The sequence below is a fragment of the Dendrobates tinctorius genome, unplaced genomic scaffold (assembly GCF_039654945.1).
Source record: "Dendrobates tinctorius isolate UK_male_01 unplaced genomic scaffold, ASM3965494v1 ptg000019l, whole genome shotgun sequence".
In the NCBI taxonomy this organism is placed as follows: domain Eukaryota; kingdom Metazoa; phylum Chordata; class Amphibia; order Anura; family Dendrobatidae; genus Dendrobates; species Dendrobates tinctorius.
In genome coordinates, this window is record NW_027361687.1 from 48,364,386 (window position 1) to 48,390,332 (window position 25,947).

At 44.7% G+C, this 25,947-nt stretch overlaps 1 protein-coding gene across 1 annotated transcript in view; it reads left to right on the forward strand.

Annotated features, from left to right (window-relative positions):
• LOC141082912 (uncharacterized) overlaps positions 1 to 25,947 on the forward strand; it is a 784,035-nt gene that overhangs the window by 442,480 nt on the left and 315,608 nt on the right. Inside the window, exon 15 of the mRNA XM_073566962.1 lies at positions 21,357 to 23,043. Coding sequence (XP_073423063.1) covers positions 21,357 to 23,043 — 1,687 coding nt within the window. The remainder of the gene's footprint in view (positions 1 to 21,356; positions 23,044 to 25,947) is intronic.

Below are 25,947 nucleotides of genomic sequence, written 5' to 3' on the forward strand. Positions count from 1 at the left end.
GGAGTTAGAATTGAGGGGTTTCCACTGTTTAGGCACATCACGGGGTCTCCAAACGCGACATGACGCCACCATTTATTCCTGCCAATTTTGCGTTCAAAAAGTCAAACAGTGCTCCCTCCATTCCGAGCCCCGACATGTGCCCAAACAGTGTTTACCCCCACACATGGGGTATCAACGTACTAAGGAAATATTGCACAACAACTTTGGGGGTGTAATTTCTTCTTTTATCCTTGGGAAAATACAAAATTTGGGGCTAAAAAAAGTATTTTTGTGAAAAAAATGATTTTTTATTTTCACGGCCCTGCGTTATAAACTTCTGTGAAGCACTTGGGGGTTCAAAGTGCTCACCACACATCTAGATAAGTTCCTTGGGTGGTCTAGTTTCCAAAATGGGGTCACTTGTGGGGGGTTTCCACTGTTTAGGCACATCAGAGGCTTTGCAACGTAACATGACTCCCACAGACCATTCCATCAAGTCGGCATTTGAAAGCGTCACTATTTCCTTTCCGAGCCCCGACGTGTGCCCAAACAGTGTTCCCCCCACATATGGGGTACCAGCGTACTCAGGACAAACTGGACAACAACTTTTGGGGTCCAATTTATCCTGTTTCCCTTGTGAAAATAAAAAATTGTGGGCTAAAAATCATTTTTTGAGCAAAGAAAAAATATTTTTTATTTTCACGGCTCTACGTTAAAACTTCTGTGAAGTAATTGGGGGTTCAAAGTGCTCACCACACATCTAGATAAGTTCCTTGGGGGGTCTAGTTTGCAAAATGGGGTCACATGTAGAGGATCTCCAATGTTTAGGTACACAGGGGCTCTCCAAACGCGACATGGTGTCCGCTAACGATTGGAGCTAATTTTCCATTTAAAAAGTCAAATGGCGCTCGTTCCCTTCCGGGCCCTGCCGTGTGCCCAAACAGTGGTTTATGACCACATATGAGGTATTGTGTACTCAGGAGAAATTGCCCAACAAATTTTATGATCCATTTTATCCTGTTACCCATGTGAAAATGAAAAAATTGATACTAAAAGAAAATTTTTGTTGGAAAAATTAAAATGTCAATTTTTTCCTTCCACGTTGCTTTAGTTCCTGTGAAGCACCTGAAGGGTTAATAATCTTCTTGAATGTAGTTTTGAGAAGCTTGAGGGGTGCAGTTTTTAGAATGGTGTCACTTTTGGGTATTTTCTGCCATATAGACCCCTCAAAGTGGTCCCTAAAAAAAAATGGTTCTGTAAATTTTGTTGTAGAAATGAGAAATCGCTGGTCAACTTTTAACCCTTATAACGGCGTAACAAAAAAAATTTTGATTCCAAAATTGTTCTGATGTAAAGTAGACATGTGGAAAATGTTATTTATTAACTATTTCATGTCACATAACTCTCTGGTTTAATAGAATAAAAATTCAAAATTTGAAAATTGCAAAATTTTCGCCAAATTTCTGTTTTTTTCACAAATAAATGCAAAAATTATCAACCTTGAAGCGTTCCTGAGTTATTACCTCATAAAGGGACACTGTTCAGAATTGCAAAAAATGGCCAGGTCATTAAGGTCAAAATAGGCTGGATCATGAAGGGGTTAAGTTCTGTTTTTCCATTTTATCAAATACTTATTTCATTAAATAAAATGCAAATAAATTATTTATAAATCTTACAATGTGATTTTCTGGATTTTTGTTTAAAGCCAGGGTCACACTTTTGAGTGTGATGCGAGAAACTCGCATTAATACCCAGCACTGCTGCCGGTACTCGGAACCAGAGTGTGTGGGTGCATAGAAATACATGCAGGCGCACACTCCAGTCCCGAGTGCCGGGTACAGATGCGAGAGACTCGAGCGAGTTTCTCTCATCACACTTGCAAGTGTGACCCCGGCCTAAGATTCTGTCTCACACAGGTGAAGTGTACCTACGATAAAAATTACACACCTCTCCATTATTTGTTGGTGGGAAAACTTGTAATCAGTGTAATCAAATACTTTTATTCCACACTGTATATAATTTTCTGATGATACATTCCCTGTAAGACCAATAACTAGTCTTGGGGTAGACTTCATGCAGAGTACAGGAAGTTGTATGGAAGTACAAAATGATCCAATTCGGATAACTGGTGTAGAGATATCATGCTCTTTGGCTCTTTGATAGCCATTATCGTTCACACAGGCAGTGCATTCTGATCCAAACATAATGTTTTATTGCTGTAATAAAACTTAAGTGGTTACAAACCGAACAGCTTCTTCTGCGCACAAAGGTATAACAGAAAAAATAAACAGTCCAATCATGAACAGGCAACAATTACCAGGTTGGGCTCGCCTGTTCAGATTATAGTCTGCTCTCTTTCAGCTTCTGGCTGAAATTGCCAACACCAAAGGTCTTTTTTCCCTCCCACACACACACACACACACACAGCTAGGAGACAGCTCAGCTGCCCTAAACAGGACCTGTACAGCCCAGACTGGAGGTATGGGAGCAACTTTTCCCACCAAAGCTCTTCTTGTCACTCCCAAAACCGGACGCAAAATACGGTCCCAATAAGAAAAAACTCTCAGCAACCTGTTGTGTCTGGAGCCTTCATCCTCGAGACTTACATCACTGAGACCAGGCACCTCGGTGACACATACCTCCCATCCAGGACTTTACCTCTTGCTTTCCTACATAAAACGCCCTATTCCCAAAGCTGAGAGGATGGGTGCTTTCAGCCATCAAACAGTGAACACTTGAGAGGGCATCAGCGTTCCCATGAAGTATTCCTGGTCCTTGTTCCACATGAACACCAAAATCTTACAAAGCCAGGAACGACCAAGTTACCCGGGCATTCGCCTTTCTCCCCTGACAGGAGCAGGAATGGTACCCAGATGCTCGAAGAAAAGACTTAAGATGACTGGTTTCAGGAGAGATACATGGAAGGAGTTGGGCACGCATAGTGAAGCTAGGAGCTTCAACTTGTAGGATACAGCGTTGATCAGTTTAAGGACCTCAAACAGACCGATGAAGTGAGAATCCAATTTATAAGATGGTATCTTCAGGTGGATGTACCTAGAAGAAATACTTGGAAAGAAGGACAACACTTGTAATGTTTCTAGGTGCATGGATAGGTTCCGCTCCCAACCCGGTACATATAAAGTTCGAAGACTTCGGCACTCTATTTGGTAAGTTTATTCATAGCATGGAGTAAGTGAACAAAGTGTTATGGTCGTCAGACCTTCATTAGTTGTACATTAAATGATTCAAATAGGTCCAGAGAGTTTCAAACATAGCAAATGCAGCCCACTACCGTCGCTAAGGAAACCATATGTTTGAATCTCCCTGAACCTATTGGAATCATTTAGTGTATAACTGATGAAGGTCTGACAACTGAAATGTTTTGTACACTAGTTCCATGTTATGAATAAACTTACCAAATTCTTGGACTTTTTATATTTACCTAGAAGAGAGCCAAATACTTTATCTCCTGAGTGAAAGGTAGGTGGTGTCTCCTGTCTGAAAGGTAGGTGTCGTCTCTTGTTGGCATGTCTCTTCATCCATTCAAAGGACGTCTCCAGGGTGGCTTTGTGCTGGTGACACAAAAAAAAAAAGTCATGTCCACTTCCATAATAGCTGACAGGCTCTCATTCACCCCAACTATAGGGGGTAAGCAAGTGGAATTTCTGTGGCCATAGATCTGTGTAAGAACACTTGGCACAATGACATAGGAGGAAGAAGCAGCAGATGTAGTTGATGGGATGGCCGGTGGTTGATGAGGCCCTTTAGGCCGCATTTTAGCTCAGTGAGATTCCCACACTAAGAAATGTTGATCGTGCATGTGCCAGCCTATGCATGTAGTAGTCAAATTATTTCAAATTTTGCCTCTACTGAGTCCTTTTTTGCATCTGGGTGTGCCATGTATATGGATACACCTAAATAAAATGGGAATGGTTGGTGATATCGTGTAAAGTATAGCGTGGCACTACTACAGGGTGCACAAGTAGGTTACCCAGACCCAAGTGAATAATAAAGTAACTTGGCACTCAACTGAATGATCCATTTTGAAAATAAGTTTTTATTGTGGCAGTCACAAAGGACGTTTCGGCCTACAATTGGCCTTCGTCAGTCTGCCGACTGCTGCAGATGATGAAGTTAATAGTGGAGAATTATATAAGATCCTATTACAAGGCAGTGATTTTGGAGGTTACTGCAATGACCAACTGTCTATAACACGTGTAGTGCTCTGGTGAATCCGGGAGAAATTGGAACAGGCAATGGAGCTTAAGTCTCTAGGGGCTTTATGCCTGTATGAGTTTATGCCTGGTGGGTATGGGTTAATATCTTTTGATACTTGAACCAATTAATGTTAGAGAAAAATAAATTTCTTATAATCCTGTAAACGAGCATGTGACACATATAAAAACTAAGAGGTTAATGCCTGAGGCGCTTTAACAGTCTTGTATCAGTAGATCAGGTTACATGAACACGTGCAGGTGTAGTGCCTGGGCGTATGGACCTGGACGCAGTATCCGCTGCTAGCCCCGGACGCCTCAGGCATTAACCTCTTAGTTTTTATATGTGTCACATTCTCGTTTACAGGATTATAAGAAATTTATTTTTCTCTAACATTAATTGGTTCAAGTATCAAAAGATATTAACCCATACCCACCAGGCATAAACTCTTACAGGCATAAAGCCCCTAGAGACTTAAGCTCCATTGCCTGTTCCAATTTTTCCTGGATTCACCAGAGCACTACACGTGTTATAGACAGTTGGTTATTGCAGTAACCTCCAAAATCACTGCCTTGTAATAGGATCTTATATAATTCTCCACTATTAACTTCATCATCTGCAGCAGTCGGCAGACTGACGAAGGCCAATTGTAGGCCGAAAAGTCTTTTGTGACTGCCACAATAAAAACTTATTTTCAAAAAGGATCATTCAGTTGAGTGCCAAGTTACTTTATTATTCACCTGGTTGGTGATATCAACTTCCTGTTTGTGGCACATTAGTACAGTATATGGGAGGGAGAAAACTTTTCAAGATGGTGACCATGGTGGCCATTTTGAAGTCGGCCATTTTGGATCCAACTTTATAAATGGCCCACCCAGGTGTATCCATATAAATGGCCCACCCTGTAGAGAAGGGCGGACACCTTGATGTTCGGGTCAGGTGGTTTTGGCCGAAGAGTTACAAAAAGTTTTGGTTCGGGTATCAGAACAGTACCTGGACCTGAACCTGGACCGCATTCACTTGAATGGGGGGCACGAACTTCTGATTGGCAGTAAAATAATCACTGCCGATCAGACTGCCAGGGTTCCCATGCTGTCAAAAGACAGCATGAGCCCACAGCTGTGATTGGAGGTATAAAGTTTTCCTCAGGACACTGGTGTCAGCTGATGGGACTACTGCTCCCATCAACTGACATCTACTGCCGCTAATAACAATGCGAGCAGGAGTGGCTGATGGGAGTATGTATTCATCAGTTGGTTACTGCGCTGTAAATAAATAATTAAAAAAAAACAGTATGGGTTCCCCTGTAATTTTGATAACTAGCCAGGCCAAACTCACATCTGGTGGCTGCAACCCTCACCTGTCAGCTTCAGCAAGGCTAGTTATCAAGAATAGAGGGGTCCCCATACCGTACTCACCTGTCAGCTTCAGCAAGGCTGGTTATCAAGAAAAGAGGGGTCCCCATACCGTATTATTTAATTATTTATTGGTTTGTGACAACCAGTTAAAGCAGACAGCTGGGATCTGGTATTCTCAGGCTGGTTAGGGGCAATGGATATTGCCCTGAGCCTAAAAATAGCAGCCTGCAGCCTCCCAGAAAAGGCTCATCTATTAGATGTGCCAATTCTGGCGCTTTGCCCGATCGTCCAGGCTGAGAGCCACTGGTGAATGATCTGCTGCGAGTGCAGTGTTAGTGAATCATCAAGGTTACTGCCGATCACTGAGGCTGCGTTCCCAGCTGAGCTGAACTGCAATGAACTCAGTGAGATCCACGCTAGCACAGTGAGAAAAAGTTTCACGGTGCAGAGGCGAGTCCACCGCAGTTCAAATTCTCCCGATGTAATGTGGTGAAATCACCTCTGCACCGTGAGACTTTTTCTCACTGTGCTAGCGGGAATCTCACCAAGGTCACCGCAGTTCATTGGCCCAGCTGGGAACGCAGCCTCAGTGACTGGCAAAAACCTCAGTGACGTTACCGCTACTCACTGACACTGCACTCGCAGCAGCTCATTCACCAGTGGTTCTCTGCTGGGACGGTCGCATCTTGGTACCATCCAGGTTGAAAACTATTTATCCCCCAGACATGATTATGGCATGGGACAGAAGGACAGACAGGTGAGGGATATTTTTTTTTTTTTCATTTTTGTTTTACCACAGGAGACGAGGGATTCAATTGAATTAAGTGTTAGGTGAGTATAACTGTGTTTGTTAGTTTTAAATAAAAAAGTAAAAGTGTGCCTTGTTTTTTTTTAAATAAAAGACTTTATACTGGCTGTGTCTCTATTTACTGTATAACTATAGGATTAGTAATGGATAGGTGTCTTATAGATGCCTCTCCATTACTAAACCATGGGCTTGATGTCATATGAACCCCACTTGCCACCGCTACAGGGCAAGAGGGAAGAGCCGAGCAAAGCGCTAGAATTGGTGCATCTAATAGATGCAACTTTTCTGGGCAGCTGCGGGATGCTATTTTTAGGCTGGGGGCAATATCTATGGCCCCTTACCAGCCTGACAATACCAGCCCCCAGCTGCCAGCTTTAGCTTGGATGGTTGTCAAAAATGGGGGGACCCCACGCCATTTTTCTAAATTATTTATTTAAATAATTAAAAAATATGGCATGGGAATTTATCTATTCTTGATAACCAGTCTTACTGAAGCTGACAGCTGAGGGTTGCAACCCCTAGCTGGGAGTTTTGCCTAGCTGGTTATCAATAATACAGGGGAACCCACACCATATTTTTCTTAAATTATTTATTTACAGTGCAGGAACTGACAGTTGAATACTCCCACCAGCTGCTCCTGCTCTCATTGTTATTAGCGGCAGCAGGCATTGGCAGGGTACCTTGCCTTAGCTCCTGAATCTGCCCTCAGTCTGTACACTTTCCCCACCCAGGAAAGAGGGGAGTAGTAGTGTAGTGTAATACACTAACCAACCAGACAAACCAGGTAATACGAACAGAGGTAACGAAAAATACCAAACATACACACACATATGACAGAAGTATGCTCCAGGAAGTAGAGGATGGGTTTAAACCAATGAAGAAATGGAATTATCACACATTGAAAACCTAGCAATAGTCACAGATAAATTCACCAACCGCCTACTCAAATAACCACCAACAGCAACTTCCAGCCATGCAGCAAAAGCTACGTCTTACATTGAGTGCTAGCCCGGACCCAGAATATATAGAAGATGGTAGTGGCTAACAGTGCACAGCTGAGAACCTTAGCTCCAAAAGTTTTCAACTGAGCAGATTAACCCCTGCACTGCCCAAAGAAATTTACACCATTTAATATGAAGGTGAAGTGCTTATAATTTGTGCAGGAGTAGGAGAAATCAGACGCTGCAGTAGTCTGTCTGCTCTCTGTCACGGTAAACCTGTGACAATTGGTTTCTAAAGTATACATGCTTGTTCTGCCCTCTGAATATAGGGCAAATATGCTTGTATTATGTGCTGGTTTAGTTATAGCACCATCTAGTGATGGCTGAATTTATAGCTGTGTCTTTAATAGCATTTACAGCCTGTGTCTTTAACAGAGAGTGTTGTATTGGGATTGAAGCAGTGTATTCTGGGATGAGGAAGATGCCATTTTCTTCTGTGTATTTCTTAAGGACACACGTGTTTATTTGTCTGACTGTAACTCCCCAACTTGAGTTCATTATCCGGCTAAAGCATATCTGGTAAGATTAATATCTTTTCTTGCAATGCAGTGTTGTACAGAGATGTTATTAACTGTATAGCAGCTAGTGCTCAGTAGATGTAATTAGACACCAGCGTATTCCCTGTAACTTTTGCATCACACTGTATACTTCCTGTACTTGTGTTAGCTGTGTGATCATCTGCCCAATACTTGCCAATGTCATTTGTATTCTTTATAGTTTTACCGCATGTTCTATACTCTTCACCAATAAACAAGTTAGACTACAGAGAACAGTCTGCTTATTTTGGAAGATAGAAGGTGTTTTATGCTGTATGCTAGATTGCTCACTGTGTCAACGTGCATGAAGGCAGAGCAATAAAACAGATTCTAGTTGCCTGGAATAGCGAATATGACTTAAGGAGCCACTTGTACCCACACCGCGCTGCCTGCGGATACTGCAGCGGCCATCATACAGTCACAAGTACCGAGAGTGCAGCCCGCCAACAAGTTCTTCATCTTTCCCGCCACACGGAAGCTTGCCCCATATAGACTGTTTCCCGCCAGTATACACAGCAGTTCGCAGCTAAACTCACAATCTCTCGACACAGCACATCCTCACTCAAAACGAAGTCACAAGCAAGTTCTGGCAGGTCGTCAATAGCAGAGCTCGCTTCTGTCACTACTTCGATGCCGAAGCAGCCAAAGCAAGATCCTCCTTTGCCGAACGAGAGATGCATCTAAAGCTGAGACAAACAGATCAAGATATGGAAACTGCACATCTGCAAGCAGAAACCGCACATTTGCAGGCAGAGAGAGGCGGGAACTGCACGCCTGCAAGCCGAATCAGCACGTTTGCAGGCAGAGAGAGAGGTGGAAACTCAAGCCGAAACCGCATGTTTGCAGGCAGAGAGAGAGGCAGAAAGTGCACGCCTTCAAGCTGGAACTGCATGTCTGCAGGCAGAGCTAGAAAGACTTGCGGCAGACAAAGAGACAGCAGCTTCAATAGCTAAGGCTGAGTATTTGGAAGCTATGAAGAATCCTGATTATGAGAGACGCAGCAACATTATCGGACCAGATTTAGAGCAGCAAGATCCAGCGCAGCGCGTCGCAGAGTACATCCGTCAACATTCCGGTGTGGATGACAGCCCTGGCGCATCATATCGATCAGCCTACGCCGATTACCAGCGATCTAACCCCAAGCTTCACTACCATAGGCGAGATGTCCAGCACAGAGATGTCGACCGCAGCTACCGTTCCACTGAGAAGAAGGTACAGCTCCCATCCCGCCTTAAAGAGCCACCTTCTTTACCAAGAAGGTACAGCACAGACTATCCAGAGTCACAAACGTCTTACAGGTATGGTGATACACCGCACACTAGACATGGCTATAACACACCAGCTTGTACCAGCACTGACAGACCCACCATGGACTTTGCAAAGTTCTTTGCCCACTGAGAACTGGTTACAAAAGGACTTGTAAAGTTCACTGACAAACCCGAGAACTATAGGTCATGGTGAGCCTTGTTCCGGAACGCCATTCATGGTCTGGACCTTTCTTGTAGTGAGGAGTTAGATCTCCTAGTGAAGTGAGTCGGTCGAGCATACCAAAAGACTGAGAGACATTAATGTAAAGCATCCCCGCACAGGTCTACGTAAAGTGTGGGACAGACTTGATGAATGCTATGGGACAGTAGAAGTCATAGAGAATGCTTTATATAAAAGAATTGATGATTTTCCTAAGATAGGACCTAAAGGTTATCAAAAGCTTAGAGATTTGAGTGATTTGTTGATAGAGTTACAGGTTGCCCAGGAAGAAGCAGACTTGTCCGGATTGGCATTCTTAGACACCGCTAAGGGTGGTCAATCCGATAGTACAGAAACTTCCTTACAACCTACAAGAAAAGTGGATTACATGTGGTTCACGGTATAAACAAAATCATAATGTATCATTTCCTCCTTTCGTTGTATTTGTTGATTTTGTCACCAAGCAATCTAGGTTTAGAAATGACCCTAGTTTTGACTTTACTTTGTCGTGTTCCACTGCCCCTGGTGTCAAACCCAATATGACACCCATGGCAGTCCACAAAACTAACATTGCTTCCACAGGTCCTCCTCACAATGTGAATAAACCTCCTCCAGACGAGAGAAAGCCTCAGGATGTCATTAAACATTGTCCTCTACTAGTGTTGAGCGATACCTTCCGATATCGGGAAATATCGGATCGGATTGGATCGGACCGATACCACAAAAATATCGGATATCGCCGATTCCGATACCGGAAACCAATGCAAGTTAATGGGACACAAATATCGGAATGAAAAAAAACCCTTACTTTCCTTGTAGGTTAATTCTACATGAAGGAAAACAACTAAGAATAATGTAGAATGTATTGGGGGAGGTGGAGGAGACATTAAAGGCATAGAGGTTTAGCCCAATCAAATGGAATAGCAGGAATTAATTTTTTTTTTTTTAATTCTTCGGGGTGGTCTTCAGGGTCATCGTCTCCAGGGTCGTCGTTTTCGGGGTCGTCGTCTTCTTCGGGGTGGTCTTCACTAACTATGTTACTATGCCGTCTTTAGGGTCGTCGTCAGGGAGATCCAGAGTGATTGCCAAAAACCATTTCAAAAAGCTTGAACTTGGAAATGTAGCAGAAGGTACAAGAAGGCTGAGGAACTGCTGAGAACCAGCTGACGGTACTGGAACCTGGATGGGTAGCCGAAGGTACAAGAGCCAATGGAACTACCGAGGACCAGCTGACGGTGCTGGAACATGGTTACTAAGCAGGAGGTACCTGTGCCAGAAAGCACTACCAAGGACCAGCAGACGTTGGTGGAACTCGGATACCGAGAAGGAGGCACCTAAGCCAAAGGCTCTGCCTGGAACCAGCTGACGTTACTGGAACCCAGGGGGACATATTCAAGATTGACTTCCAAAGAACCAGCTAATGGTACTGGAACTCAGATAGGCAGCAGAAGGTACACATGAAAAAAAAAGTTGCAAGGCCGCAAGCCGGCCGGAGTTACCGAAACCCACAGTCCTACAGGGGGAGCTTGTCCTATTGGCACTACGGAACCAGCCTTCATTGCCAGATCCCGCAGCCCACATAGGAAGCACCTAAACTGCAGGCACCATAGAGTCGGCTAACCCGACCGCAACACGACAGGACAACGTATTGGAGGCAAAGTGACGTTGACACTACCCGGAAACAGCTGGCGTGCTGGAACCAGGCTGGGCAGGAGGGAGTACCCGTGCCAAAGACACTTCTGAGCAGGAACTGGTGGTGTTGGAGCCCAGGGATTACAGTAGAAACAGAGTGTAGCCAGAGACCTAATTGGAGCAAGTTTAATATCTGGAGTAGTGTGAATGTGGACAGAGCAGGCGAAATTGCCGGACACAGCAGGGGATCAGCTGACGTTACTGAACCCCAATAACACATGAGCAAGTGTTGACTGTGCAGACAGCACTTCTGAGCAGCAACTGGCGGTGTTGGAGCCCAGGAATAACAGTTCAGGTGGTAGAAACATGAACACAACAGGAGACCTGGATACTGTTGCCAACCAATTATTTAATCTGGAAGAGGACTGGCAAATTCCTGCGAGATCAAGGCCTTGTTCATTTTCAGAAAAGTAAGCCGGTCAACGTTATCGGAGGATAGTCGCATGCGACGGTCTGTTAGTACACCACCTGCGGCACTAAAGATGCGTTCCGATAATACACTAGCAGCAGGGCAAGCCAGCACCTCCAAAGCATACTGGCTAAGCTCTGGCCATGTATCCAGCTTAGAGACCCAAAATTTGAAGGGGGAAGAGGCGTGTGGGAGAACACTGAGAGGCCAAGACATGTAGTCTGTCACCATCTGATGGAAACGTTGCCTCCTGCTGACTGGAGCCGTCTGTGATGGTGTAGACATTTGTGGCAGGGACACAAAACTTTGCCACATTTGGGCCATACTGGTCTTGCCTTGTGCTGAGGTGCTGCTTCTGCTCACTCTTTGTGCAGAGCTTCCTCCACTGCCTCGACGCACTGAGCTGCTTAGTAAAGCACTAGCAGCACTGCTCTCGGGTGGAATGGAGAACATGATGGAATGCACCAGTGTGTCTTGGTACTCCCGCATTTTACGCTCCCGGTTCAACGGTGATATGAGGCTTTATAAGTTGTCCTGGTAGCGAGGATCTAGGAGGGTGTACACCCAATAATCAGCCGTGTTGAGAATGTGGGCGATGCGGCGGGCGTTTCTCAGGCACTGCAGCATGAAATCAACCATGTGCTGCAGACTGCCAACTGGCCAAGAAACGCTGTCCCCTGCTTGAGGCGTCATCTCTGCCTGCTCTGCATCACCCTACCCTCGCTCTACATACTGACTACTAGAGCATTGTGTCCCTCCCTCCTCTGGACAGATGTCTTCCTCCTCCATTGACTCCTCATCCTCCTCACAAAGTGTTCCCTGCCTAGGCCTTTGTGAGGAACCACGTGGCACAGACTGTCCAGAAGCAGATGGCATTTGTGACTCCTCATCCTCCACCTCTTCCACAACCTCCTCCCTTAGTGTTTGCAGTGTTTTTTCAAGCAGGCAGATAAGGGGGATAGTCATGCTGACTAGTGCATCATCTGCACTCGCCATCCGCGTGGAATCATCGAAGGCACGCAAAACGTGGCAGATGTCCTTCATAGAGGCCCAGTCAGTGGTGGTGAAGTGTGAACGGCGCGCAGTGCGACTTGTTTGCGCCTGAATGCAGCTGGTACTCCATTACTGCTGCCTGCTGCTCACACAACCTCTCCAACATATGTAACGTTGAATTCCACCTGGGGGGTAGGTCACATATGATGCGATGTTCCGTAAGGCAGAATCGGCGCTGCAGAGCTGCAATGCGCGATCTTGCCATACTGGAACACCGCAAGTGAGCGCACTCTATGCGGACCTTGCGCAGCAGTGCATCAAGATCCGGATAGTCCCTCAAAAAACTCTGCATGACCAAGTTGAGCACATGTGCCAGACATGGGATGTGAGTGAGGTTGCCTAGGCCCAGAGCTGCCACCAGATTTCGGCCATTGTCACACACTACCATGCCTGGCTGGAGATTCGCTGGCACAAACCACATGTCGCTCTCCTGCTTGATGGCATTGCAGAGCTGCTGCGCTGTGTGGCTTGAATTCCCCAAAGAAATTAATTTCAATACGGCCTGTTAACGTTTGGCCACGGCTGTGCTCATATCGGTCGTAACAGGTAAGCGTTCACAGGTCCATGTGGAGGTAGACTGTGTCGGCTCCTGCAGCGCTGATTCAGAGGAACTGGAGTACGAGGAGGAGTCAATGTGTGCAGACTGGATTCCTGCAATCGTTGGCGTTGGCAGAACACGTACAGCGCCACTCTCAAGATCTGTACCCGGATCCACAACATTTACCCAATGGGCAGTGAGGGAAAGATATCTTCCCTGTCCATGGTTACTGGTCCATGCATCGGTGGTCAGGTGGACCTTGCTACTGACGGCATTTAGTAGTGCATGTTTAATTTTTCCCTCCACATGCTTCTGCAGGGCAGGGATGGCTTGCTGCTGGAATAAAAGCGGCTTGGCACGTTGTATTGTGGGACTGCCAATGCCATGAAGTTACGGAAGGTGTCAGTCTCCACCAGCCTGAATGAGAGCATTTCAAGGGTCAGTAGTTTTGCAATGCCAGCATTCAGAGCCTGTGCTCGGGGGTGGTTTGCCGAGCATGGGCGCCTTTTCTCCCATGCCTGTGCTACCGATGGCTGTGGACTGGCTTGGGAGTGTGAGGATGACAGGGAACGTGGTGCTGTGGGTGGAATGACACTGTGTCTCTGTACAACAGTGCCAGAGGTTCTTCCATGGTGATCCTGTGAGGAAGCCGAACCAGCTGTGTGTGAGCTGGAGGAAGAGGCTACATCACGAGCTGAAGAGGTGGTAGGTGGCGCTGTATGTTGGCCTACGTCTTCAGTGTGTCTTTGTAACTCCACCACGTGCTTGGTCCGCACATGTTTCCACATATTTGTGGTATTGAGGTTGCTGACACTTTTCCCTCTTTTCACTTTCTGATTACACAGCTTGCATTTGACAAAGCAAATGTCATCTGCAACTGTGTCAAAAAAGGACCAGGCACAGCAAGCCTTGGAAGCGCCCGTTTTGGGTTTTGGAAGAGGCATGCTCCTAATGAGTGCCGAAGTGGAGGCTATAGGCAACCGAGTATGCCCCCTCCCTCTCCCTCCTTTTTTGGCCATTCGGGGAATCTTCCTCAGAGCTGCTCCCACCACCTTCCTGTACCTCACGCCATGATGGGTGAAGGACCTCACCATCTACACTACCCTCTTCAAACGACTGCTTCTCCTGGGTAGTCTCGACAGCACAGTACGCACCAGAAAGTGGCACCTGAGTTTCATCATCAGATGCATACTGAGGTGTGCTGACCATAGGCACTGGCCCACCCGCCTCTTCCGATTCAGAGAGACAAAGATGTTGTGCATCACTGCATACTAGCTCTTCTTCAAATTCTTGAATGCTGCTTGGCTGGCCCCTCTTTCCAAGCCAACAGATTCAGAGAACAAAAGTAGAGATGGCTCCTGTCCAGGGCCTGGGCAATTTGGCAGGTGGTGAAGAGACAGATGGGTGCTCTTCAGTGCTCTAGACCTGAGAGGATCTGGAACTAATTGAAGTCAATGCGTTAGCTGCCATCCATCCGACAATGGCTTCAGTTTGTTCGTCCCGCAGCAGTGGGTTACGATGAGCTCCTACAAAGCTGTGCATAAAGGACTGTTCTCTGGTAAAACTGGGGGATGCTGAGTCACTGGTGCCCACAGCAGGCACAGAATCCTCACGTCCTCTCCCTGCAGAAACTCCACGCCCACAACCACGTGCCTTACTCCCTGCCTTCTTCATCTTGGTAGACTGATAAAGATAGGCAGAAAAGTACTAAGGGCTTAGGCTACTTTCACACATCAGGTTTTCGGCGTCAGGCGCGATCCGGCGTCGTGCCGGAATGCCGGATCCGGCAAATGTTTTGTAAAACCTGAAGTGCCGGATCCGGTTTTTAAAATTGACCCTTGTGGCCTTCCGAACGGGATTGGCTACTGGAAAACTAGATATAGCATGTTCCTACAGCCCTTCTTTGACAGGTTGTAGAGAAGAAAGTGCAGGTTGGAGAGAAGAGCAAGTTACTGGCGAAGATGGATGTTGTCATTGGAAATATTACCACTAGAAGTTCTGTGACGGTTTCAGGGACAATTTTCCACTATACTTTATGTCACCTCAAGGCAGAGTACACTGGGATGACAGAGTGTGAAAGATTTGTGCCCTAAACTTGTGTACCTTCTGGACCAACAGTATATACCTTTGCCAACCAAAGTTGGCTATCTTGTCATGGTCTTACTATTTTTAGCTTTAGGCCACAGGTGTGTACCTGGTTGTGTTTTATGCAAAGTATTTCACCTTTTAACAAAAGTTGTGTACATTGGTAGGAAATCACCAACAATAAACACAACTTTTTAGGTGAAATACTTTGCTTCAAACACAACCAGGAACACAACTGTGGCAAAAAGCTAAAATTTACCCACAGTTATATACCTGGTTTTGAATACATTTTTACCTTTGAAATACCCTGTATTTAACCTTTTTTTAAAACATAGTTCGCCGCAGAAAGAAATGACAGACAACCATTGTGAAACGATAATTTAACTTTTATTTAAATTTTTTTTTTTTTTATGTTTTTAAAGTGCAAAAAACTTTTTTAATAAAGGTTTTAAACCCAATGGGCATTTTTATTACAACAAAAAAACATTACAAATCTGTGTACTGTGGGGTGGAAATACTGCTGGAGGGGCTGCGGGACACTTCGACACTGGGTGTGTGGAGAGAGGACTGGGATCGTGGTGGGGAAGGAACAGTTAGAGGTGAAGGTGTGGAAAAAGCTACAGAATGGGTGGACATGTGGGAGGCAGAAGAGGTGGTGGGCGGTGGAGTGGAGGGTTGGGCAGGGACTGTAGGAGCAGATGATGTTGATGGAAAGTTGTATGGGGAAGGAGTTTGGTACGGGGAAGGAGTTTGGGACGGGGCAGGTTGCTGGAAGTGGGGAGATGTCTGGTACTGGTGAGGTTGCTGGTATGTAATAGGAGGGGGAGGATGGAAAGTGGCTGGAGGGGGTGCAGATGTAATAGGAGGGGGAGGATGGAAAGTGGCTGGAGGGGGTGCAGGTGGAGGAACTACAGTGGTGGGAGGTGGAGGTTGGGAGGTAACCTGCTGTAGAGCACCGTGGCACGAATGCATTACATGCATCTGCTGGGTAGGAGATAGTGTTGCCATGCGCTCCACAACAGACCTGAAAAAGGTGTGGTTTGGCGAAGATCTTGCTTCTGAATGCATGGTTTGCAGAAGTGTCTTCACCTCCAGAATGCTGGAGTTGATCTGCTGAAAGCCTGCGGAGATTTGCTTTGACAAGACCTTGAAACAGTTCTGGAAAGATGCATTCAGATGCAATAACTCTTGCGCATAACTCTTTTCCTGACCCCTCTGCCGCTGCCGCCCAGTACCCGCAGGTGTACTAGAGGCGGCAGGGGCAGAAGGGTGGGGTAAAGGGAAAGCGATCTCCTCACCAGCAGCTTCATGTAATGTAGGCGGCCACGATGCTCCTGTGCTGGTGGATGGGACAGATGGGTCGAATGTGTGGGAAGGTGCAGATGTACCGGGGCGGTCGAAGTGTCCCTCGGTGCCGGTCTCCTCAGGGATCGCCTCAGAAGGGTCCAATCGTGCAGGCTCCCGAGTGCTGGTCACCGTGCTGTGTAATAAAGAGAAAAAAAAACAATTAAAATACTGACATGGTATGGCCCTGGCTGAAAAAAAAAAGTTACATCTAACATTTTTTTCACATGTGGTGTGTAATATTTACCTTCTGGTGAGCATTGTTTCCCGGAGGAACGACAGGGCTTGTGCGTACTTGTACTTGCTCCTGCGTCCTCCAGATCCACTCGGGGCCCGCATCTCTTTATTGAACTCCTTCTTGAAACGATCCCTCACAGACCGCCACCGATTCACAATTCTGTTCCCTGAAACGAGAAAGGAGTGGTTAGTATACAACATCAGTGTTTCACAAACTCCAGTCCTCATGGTCCCCAGGGGTCATGTTTTCAGGATTTCCATAGTAAATAGAAATCCTGAACACATGATCCGTGGGGACCACGACGACTGGAGTTCGGGAAACACTGGTTTACATCAAGCAACCGTTACTGTATATACTTACGCTCTTTAATCTGGGCCCGAGCTTCGAGGTCCTCCCAGCGGCCCACAAGGAGAGAACAGATTTCCTCCCAGAGTCGTCGGGTAACGATCAGGTCAGCGTGGCGGCGGTCAGCCATATTCCAGAGCGGCTCCCTTTCTCTGACGAGATCGATGAGGCGGTCCACATCAATCCCTCCATCCTCACCGTCAGAGTCGGGAGCACGCTGTGAAGGCTGTTAAAGAAAAAGACAAAAATAACATAATTAGCCTCCACAAAAGAAATGAAATAAAAAGTGCAAAAAAACAAAGCAAAAATATTTATACTTACACGCTGGTGACCGCCGCGTTGCTGTCGCCGACGACCCTGGGAGGCACTGCGAGGACCTCTTGGCCGAGCACCAGATTGGGAAGACTAGAGAAGAAAACAAAAAATGTTATGTCTTTGGATGTAGGCATTTGTTTGCTGTGTGTGGTCTGCAGAACATTGTTTTCTATGTGTTGTGTGTAGTGTGATGTTGTGTTTCTGCGTTTGATGCAAAAAACTTACCAATTGTGAGCCCACTCCAAGTGTCTGTCCACCCCTTCCTTCTTCTTCTGGGAGCTCCTCTTCATCTTGTGATTCCTGTTTTGAAATAAAAGGCAATGAATAGACATATATTACAGAGATGATGGATTTTGGAAATAAAAACTTACCGTCAAACGCTGACGATGCGAGGGAGGGCTCCCAGAAGATGATGTGCTGTCCTGTTGATGGCCAGACTCCATGGCTGTGGGTATTGCTGCTGCCAGTGATGCCATTTCTGCTGCTGCTGCTGCTGCATCTCTTTGGCGGCTGTTGAATAAAGAGAAACAAAGGGCCAATGAATATCTTGATATTCCATGGCCCTAGTTTGGAGGAATGGGGGATTTGATAATTACCGTCTCTCATCTGCTTCTGGACTCCCCTCCCGTTCAGCATGCTGCTCCATTTGGGGTGGTGCTGATGGTGCTGCTGCTGCAGATGTCTGCTGCCTTCTCCTGCTCCTGGTTCTTGGCTTGGGTGGCATGTTGGGTGTGGCTGAGGGTCCCATTGTCTTGCTTTTATATATCTCCTGTGGGCAGAGCTACTGAGCATGCTCAGACCAAAAAAAACGGATCCGGCCACCGGATCCGGCTTTCGCCGGATCCGGCGCATTGCGGCGCTCATAGGCTTTCATTGTGTGAAAAAGCCGGACGCGCCGGATCCGGCGGGTACGGCTTTTTCGCCGGAGACAAAAAACGTTACAGTAGACGTTTTTTCCAGACGCCGGATCGCGACACATTGCGACACATTGCCGGATCCGGCGAAAACCGGATGAAACGCATGGCCATCCGGCGCGATCCGGCGCAAATGCAAGTCAATGGGGGGGAAACCGGATCCGGCATTGCATTTCGCCGGATCCGGTTTCTGTCAAAAGCGCCGGATCGCGCCTGACGGCGAAAACCTGATGTGTGAAAGAGGCCTTAGTGTGCTTATTCCTGAACAGCTGCTAACAGGTATAAAAAACACTAATTTTATAAAGTCTGGACTAGACTTTAATATGAGCTAATGTGGCCTACACAATTATAAAGTGGAGTGTTTGGTGAACTTTATTAGCTTTTTTTTCTCACAAAAAGACACTAGATTTGCCCAAAGATGTAAAACCGATAGTATCACAAACTTTTTGTAGCTATTACAATGCAGGAAGGTAACCTACAATGCAATAGATGAGGCTCCAAAAAAATAGGCTAATACTAATCTGGCTGGGGCGGCAGAGCACAAGCCAGCAGAAAGGCTCCTCTATCTATTTCTATATAGTGTTTGCAAATATTCTAGCTGGATACGGATGGAACCACACTAATAGGAGAAATCTGGAAAAATGAGCAGCACTAATGCAAAAAAGTACAATGTATGAGGCAGTGACGCACGCTGAGCGGACTACAACCGGAGGTGGCTGCAGAACACACTACAACGTGAGCTGCACTCACACACAGAGACCTCACAGACAGCCATGAACAGGCAAGGCAAAAGAAAGCTTCTCACACAGCGGTTGCTAAAGTAGCCTGGGTAAAGCACAATAAAGCAAATCGGAGAAAACAGAAAGCAAAAAACACAAATATCCTGAACTAAAAGTAAAAAATATACTGCAAATAATGCATAAAGGTAATAATAATAATAATAATAAGGGTATTTAGTAAACATAATTTTGATCAAAATAATGTACAAGCCATCCCGCCATGTCACGGCAACCCTTGTGGGACAGTCCCTACTCTAGTATTTAAAACCTTTTCACTTGCCAAGTGGCGTAAATGTGAACAAGGGTCGAGCGGCTGAACCACTAGTAACAGCTTGGGCCAGACTGGATGGCTTTCCCAGCTCAGAAAGAGGGCGGTCACACCCATATATGCACTGAATGCACAATGAAATGAATAAAAAACAAATCTGAACTGAGAAAAGTAAGTTAATGTGTATGCACAATGTAAGTGCATATTAACACATTTTTTTTTTTTTTTTTTTTTTTTTTTTTAATAAAGCAAATCGCTAGCTCAAACTGTCCCTCAGTCAGAACAGCAGCGTCCTGTTCCTAAGTAAATTCACAGCAGAGTGAACACAAAATGGCGGCGGCGGCTTTTACAGTGCACCATGACATCATTTCAGCAGCCAATCACAGCCATGCCATTAGTTAACATGCCTAACATGCATAACAGGATGTGCCCACACTTCTTAGGATTCCTCATTGGCTGAATAAAATCAAACTGGCTCTTTGCATTATGGGAACTTCCGATTCCAGTATTCGATATTCTAAAAGTATCGGAACTCAGTATCGTAACTCCGATACAGCGAATATCGGCCGATACCCGATATTGCAGTATCGGAATGCTCAACACTATCCTCTACACAAGAAACCACATCCTCTTCTAAAATGCAGATCCTTCAGAGAGAAGTCTTTAGAGGATCGCAGAGGTTTCCTCAAGGAGAACAACATCTGCTTCAAATGTTGTGCCACAACCTCTCACTTCACCAGGAACTGTGAAGCTAGCATGAAATGTGCAGAATGCAGCAGCACGGATCACAATACAGCCATGCACCCAGGATGTTGTTTGTATTCTTTATAGTTTTACCGCATGTTCTATACTCTTCACCAATAAACAAGTTAGACTACAGAGAACTGTCTGCTTATTTTGGAAGATAGAAGGTGGTTTATGCTGTATGCTAGATTGCACACCATGTCAGCGTGTATGAAGGCAGAACAATGCTAATTTGTCCTTCAAACAAGGGGGCGTTAGCAGAGAGCTCTCTCAGATCCTTAATATGAAGCAGAAACTGGGAATGAAAGCAAGCACAATAGAGTCTTAACCGGTAAAACAGAGGTGGCAAGGAAAGGAATCCATTGTTTATTGTTTAAAAACAGTCGGTGAAATATTTTACCTCACAAAATGAATCCTCTGTGATACCCTGCTGTAATGTCAATATTGTATTTTGTTTCCTCCCCTGCCCCAGAGATGTGGTATGCTCCATACACGGTCAGACACAGAAAATTTTTAAAATGAACTTTCGTTTGTGGGAAAACCCCTTTAATGTGACCAGCTTCCTCTGTCTATAGACACATCGCGCATCTGCCACCGGGATCAGCTGAATGATTCACTGCGCCTGCACAGAATTCGCTCAGGCACAGTGCAGCTGTGTCCTGCTAGTGGTACCGTGCAAGAGGCTGCGTGAGTGTGTGAGTGAGTGTGGGTGAGTGTGCGAGTGTGTGATAGTTTGAGAGTGTGTGTGTGAGTGTGTGTGTATGGTGCGTACGGCGTATAGAGTGTGTGTGTATGTGGTGCGACAGTGTTCTGCTGGTGGTACCGCACAATAGGTTGGTACCAGCAGCAGTTTCCATATTCAGACACCCATCACTTGAGTGTCCAATATGGCAGTCGATGAACTTCCTCCGCTTGGAATTCTGGGATACGGTGACATCTGGACAGAACAGGAAATTAAAACATTACAAGGCAATTATATATATAGATGGGCAGATCAATTACTGGGACTGCTGTCTATCGGCCGAGTCATGATTCTTTGGCTGCTGAATGGGAGTCTCTTTCCTTCCAAGATCCCCTAGGTGTCTGTTGATGACGTTGCACAAACCCAGCTAATCATATGCTGCGTCAGGGATCCCAGAAGGAAAGAGAGTTGCGAACCTCTCATCCAGTAGACAGAGACCCATATCTAGTATTTATTTCTGAGAGGTAGCAATACAGTGTATTGTTTTAACTTGTTACATTGACCTTTTGTTGACTTTTTTCTTTAGCTGTGCAGAACACTCACAAGAAACATTTATATGAAAGAACTGGAAAACTTGTAGAGAACAAACCTCCAAGATGTGATCAGCAAGAGGAAAGTTTTCAATTTTCTACACGTTATGTGAATCTCATCATTGTCTCCACTAATCACTTTAGGAAACACTCTGAGAATGAACTCATAGAGATGGGAGAAAAACATGATGAATATTTAAAGAAATCCCAATATAAATTACAGCACATTTTTCCCAACAAACTGTTCCGCTGGTGCCACCAATCTAGTCTTGTGCCACATATGGTAATGGTGATCGGCGTGCCCGGTGTAGGGAAGACCACCCTGATGCAGAAGTTTGTATATGACTGGGGAAGGGAGGTACTATATCAAAGATTCTCTTTTGTCTTTTTCCTCAAATTTCGGGAACTCAACAGACTGGATAATGTTAGTCTGGAGACCATGATCCTTCATCAGTACCCACATCTGGAGGAGCAGCTTGAAGACATTTTTCAAGATCCAAAGAAACTTCTCTTTATATTTGATGGCTTAGATGAAAGTTTTCATGAAGTCAATTTCACATCCCATCACTTGTGCTTAAATCCTAAACAGCCCAAACCTTGTGGTCAGATTGTCGTTAGTTTGGTGAAAAAGTCTCTTCTGAAAGGTTGTTCTGTTCTGATGACTAGTCGCCCAACCAGACTGACATCGATTGATTGTAGTGTTTTCCAGAGAAAAATAGAAATCATTGGATTTTTTCCAGAAGAACGACAGATGTACTTTGAGAATTTCTTCTCTAACCCTGAATTGGCAGAAAAGGCCTTTACTTATGTGAAGCAGAATGAGATGTTGTACACATTCTGTTACCTCCCATCCTACTGCTGGATCATCTGTACAGTGTTATCCAGGAGCTTCCAGACCACAAGTACTGCTCAGCCGATGTTATTACCCAAAACTGTGACACAACTGTTTGCCATATTTATTGCCAACATTCTGTCAAATCACAGTCTGCACAAAGATGATGCTAAGAAGATCCTGCGCTCCATCGGATGGATGGCAGAACATGGGGTACTGAATCACAGGGTTATTTTTGATGAACGAGATCTGGATGCTTTCCATGTCGACAAGAAGTCAAAGCTTTTATCAAGTTTTCTGATGGAATCGGAGGAACCTGTGTCCTATTCCTTCTTACATCTCATGGTGCAGGAATTCTTCTCTGCCTTGGTGCATTATGTGGATTATTCTCCTGTGAAGTTACAGACATCACTATATAATGCCACATCATATTCTGACGGACACGGTAAAATGTTCCTCCTGTTCCTGTTTGGTTTATCAGACAGCTCTTCCAGGTCAATACTAACTGGTTATCTGGACCCACAAGAAGCTCAGGTCTCCAGAGATGTCATCACTTGCCTGAAGAACATTGTAGAAAAACAGAGTGAGAGTATAACTAATAAGCAACATTTTCTGAGTATAGTCTTCTATCTGTATGAAACAAGGAATAAGGCTTTAGTGCTACAGTCATTAAAATCACACCGAAAATTTGACTTTTCTGGAGTTCACATGTCATCGCTTGACTGTATGGTGTTAGCATTTATCCTGGAAATCTGCACAAATATAGAAGAGCTCAATTTCTCTAGATGTTCCTTGGACATTGAAGGACTAGACAGACTTGCACCAGTGTTACATAACCTGAAGAATCTGAGGTAAAATACTAATTATATTTTATTTTTATGTGGTATTAGGATTCTAATCAAAATCTAATAAATATACTGCATTCATACTTCAAGGCTGTTAGTTTAGGTCCTATTATAAAGTAGATGTGGGGTAGATACCTTATAACCTAGTAAACCTTGGGAATGATCCCTGTAGCAGTAGAACACTGTGCTGAGCAAGAGTGTTATTTTAGTAAGGCGAGGACTGGTTATTGTGATCTAAGTCCGGAAGATTCACAGTTGTGAATAAATGGGGGTTGTTTTATATTTATATATTGTTAAAAACACCTAGAAGTAGAAATAATAGAAGCGCACATTCAATTTGATACTATTGTTTATATACAGTGGGTACGGAAATTATTCAGACCCCTTTACATTTTTCATTGTTTGTTTCATTGCAGCCATTTGGTAAGTTCAAAAAAGTTCATTTTTTTTCTCATTAACCCCTTTACCCCCAAGGGTGGTTTGCATGTTAATGACCGGGCCAATTTCTCCAATTCTGACCACTGTCCCTTTATGAGGTAAAATCTCTGGAACGCCTTCATGGATCCTGGTGGTTCTGACATTGTTTTCTCATGACATATTGTACTTCATGACAGTGGTAAAATTTCTTTGATATGACTTGCATTTATTTGTAAAAGAAACGGAAATTTGGCGTAAATTTAGAAAATTTAGCAATTTTCCAGCTTCAAATTTTCATGCCCTTAAATCACAGAGATACGGCACACAAAAAACTTAATAAGTAACATTTCCCACATGTTTACTTTACATCAGCACAATATTGGAACCAAAATTTTTCTTTTTAGGAAGTTATAAGGGTTAAAAGTTGACAAGCAATTTCTCATTTTTACAACACCATTTTTTAGGGACCACATCACATTTGAAGTCAAAATACAAAAGAACACACCGGCGCTGACAAAAACAGCTGAATGTGAAAGCTGCTGACAAACCAGGCAGATATAGTGTGCTCTCCGCCAAATGGAAAAACAAACTGAATACAAAGTTGCCGGCAGGCAGCCTCGGCCAATGGCGCTGGCGTGCAGTTTTTTTTTTTCGGCGGCGCCATCGGCCGAGGCTGCCTGCCGCTCTTTGTGGTGCGCTCTCTGGGGGGCTTGTTTTCTGTGCACACGGGAGGACGCTCCCTGCATTTCACCAGCCTTAACGCCCACTGACTTCCATGAAGCTCCCATGAGAACCGTCAATATCGGCATTAAGCATCTATACCAGTGAGTACTACCATTTGTCCTCTGGGGTTGAATTCATTTTAACCCTTTCTGAGCACACAGTGGTGTTAGCGCGGCAACTTTGTATTCCGTAACAAGTTTGAAGTCACTTTGAGGGGTTTATATGATAGAAAATACCCAAAAGTGACACCAATCTAAAAACTGCACCCCTCAAGTTGCACAAAACCACATTCAAGAAGTTTATTAACCCTTCAGTTGCTTCACAGGAATTTTTGGAATGTTTAAAAAAAAAATGAACATTTATCTTTTTGCACCAAAAATTTACTACAGATCCAATTTGTTTATTTTACCAACGGTAACAGGAGAAATTGGACTGCAAAAGTTGTACAATTTGTCCCGAGTACGCTGATGCCCCAAATACACTACTTGTTCAAAAGTTTGGGGACACAAAGGCAATTTTGTGTTTTCAATGAAAACTCATTTTTATTAATCAAATGAGTTGCCAAATGAATTTAAAATCTAGTCCTGACATTGACAAGGTTCGAAAAATAAGATTTTTTTTAGACATAATAATTTTTTCCTTCAAACTTTGCTTTCATCAAAGAATGCTCCCTTTACAGCAATTACAGCATTACAGACCTTTGGCATTCTAGCAGTTACTTTGCTGAGGTAATCTGCAGAAATTTCACCCCATGCTTCCAGAAGCCCCTCCCACAAGTTGGTTTGGCTTGATGGGCACTTTTTGTGTACCATATGATCAAGCTGCTCCCACAACAGCTCAATGGGGTTGAGATCTGGTGACTGCGCTGGCCACTCCATTACAGATAGAATGCCAGCTGCCTGCTTCTTCCCTAAATAGTTCTTGCATATTTTGGAGGTGTGATTTGGGTCATTGTCCTGTTGTAGGATGAAATTGGCTTTAATCAAGCGCTGTCCACAGGGTATGGCATGGCGCTGCAAAATGGAGTGATAGCCTTCCTTATTCAAAATCCCTTTTATCTTGTACAAATCTCCCACTTTACGAGCACCAAAGCAACCCCAGACCATCGCATTACCTTCACCATGCTTGACAGATGGTGTCAGGTACTCTTCCAGCATCTTTTCAGTTGTTCTGCGTCTCACAAATGTTCTTCTGTGTGATCCAAACACCTCAAACTTGGATTCGTCTGTCCATAACACTTTTTTCAATCTTCCTCTGTCTGTGTTCTTTTGCCCATATTAGTCTTTTCCTTTTATTAGCCAGTCTCAGCTATGGCTTTTTCTTTGCCACTCTGCCCTGAAGGCCAGCATCCCGCAGTCGCCTCTTCCCTGTAGATGTTGACACTGGCGTTTTGCATGTACTATTTAATGAAGCTGCCAGTTGAGGACCTGTGAGGCATCATTTCTCAAACTACAGACTCTAATGTACTTGTCTTTTTGCTCAGTTGTGCAGCGGGGCCTCCCACTTCTCTTTCTACTCTGGTTAGAGCCTGTTTGTGCTCTCCTCTGAAGAGAGTAGTACACACCGTTGTTGGATATCTTCAGTTTCTTGGCAATTTCTCGCATGGAATAGCCTTCAATTCTAAGAACAAGAATAGACTATCGAGTTTCACATGAAAGTTCTTTTTTTCTGGCCATTTTGAGAGTTTAATGGAACCAACAAATGTAATGCTCCAGATTCTCAATTAGCTCAAAGGAAGGGCAGGTTTATAGCTTCTCTAAATCAGCCAAA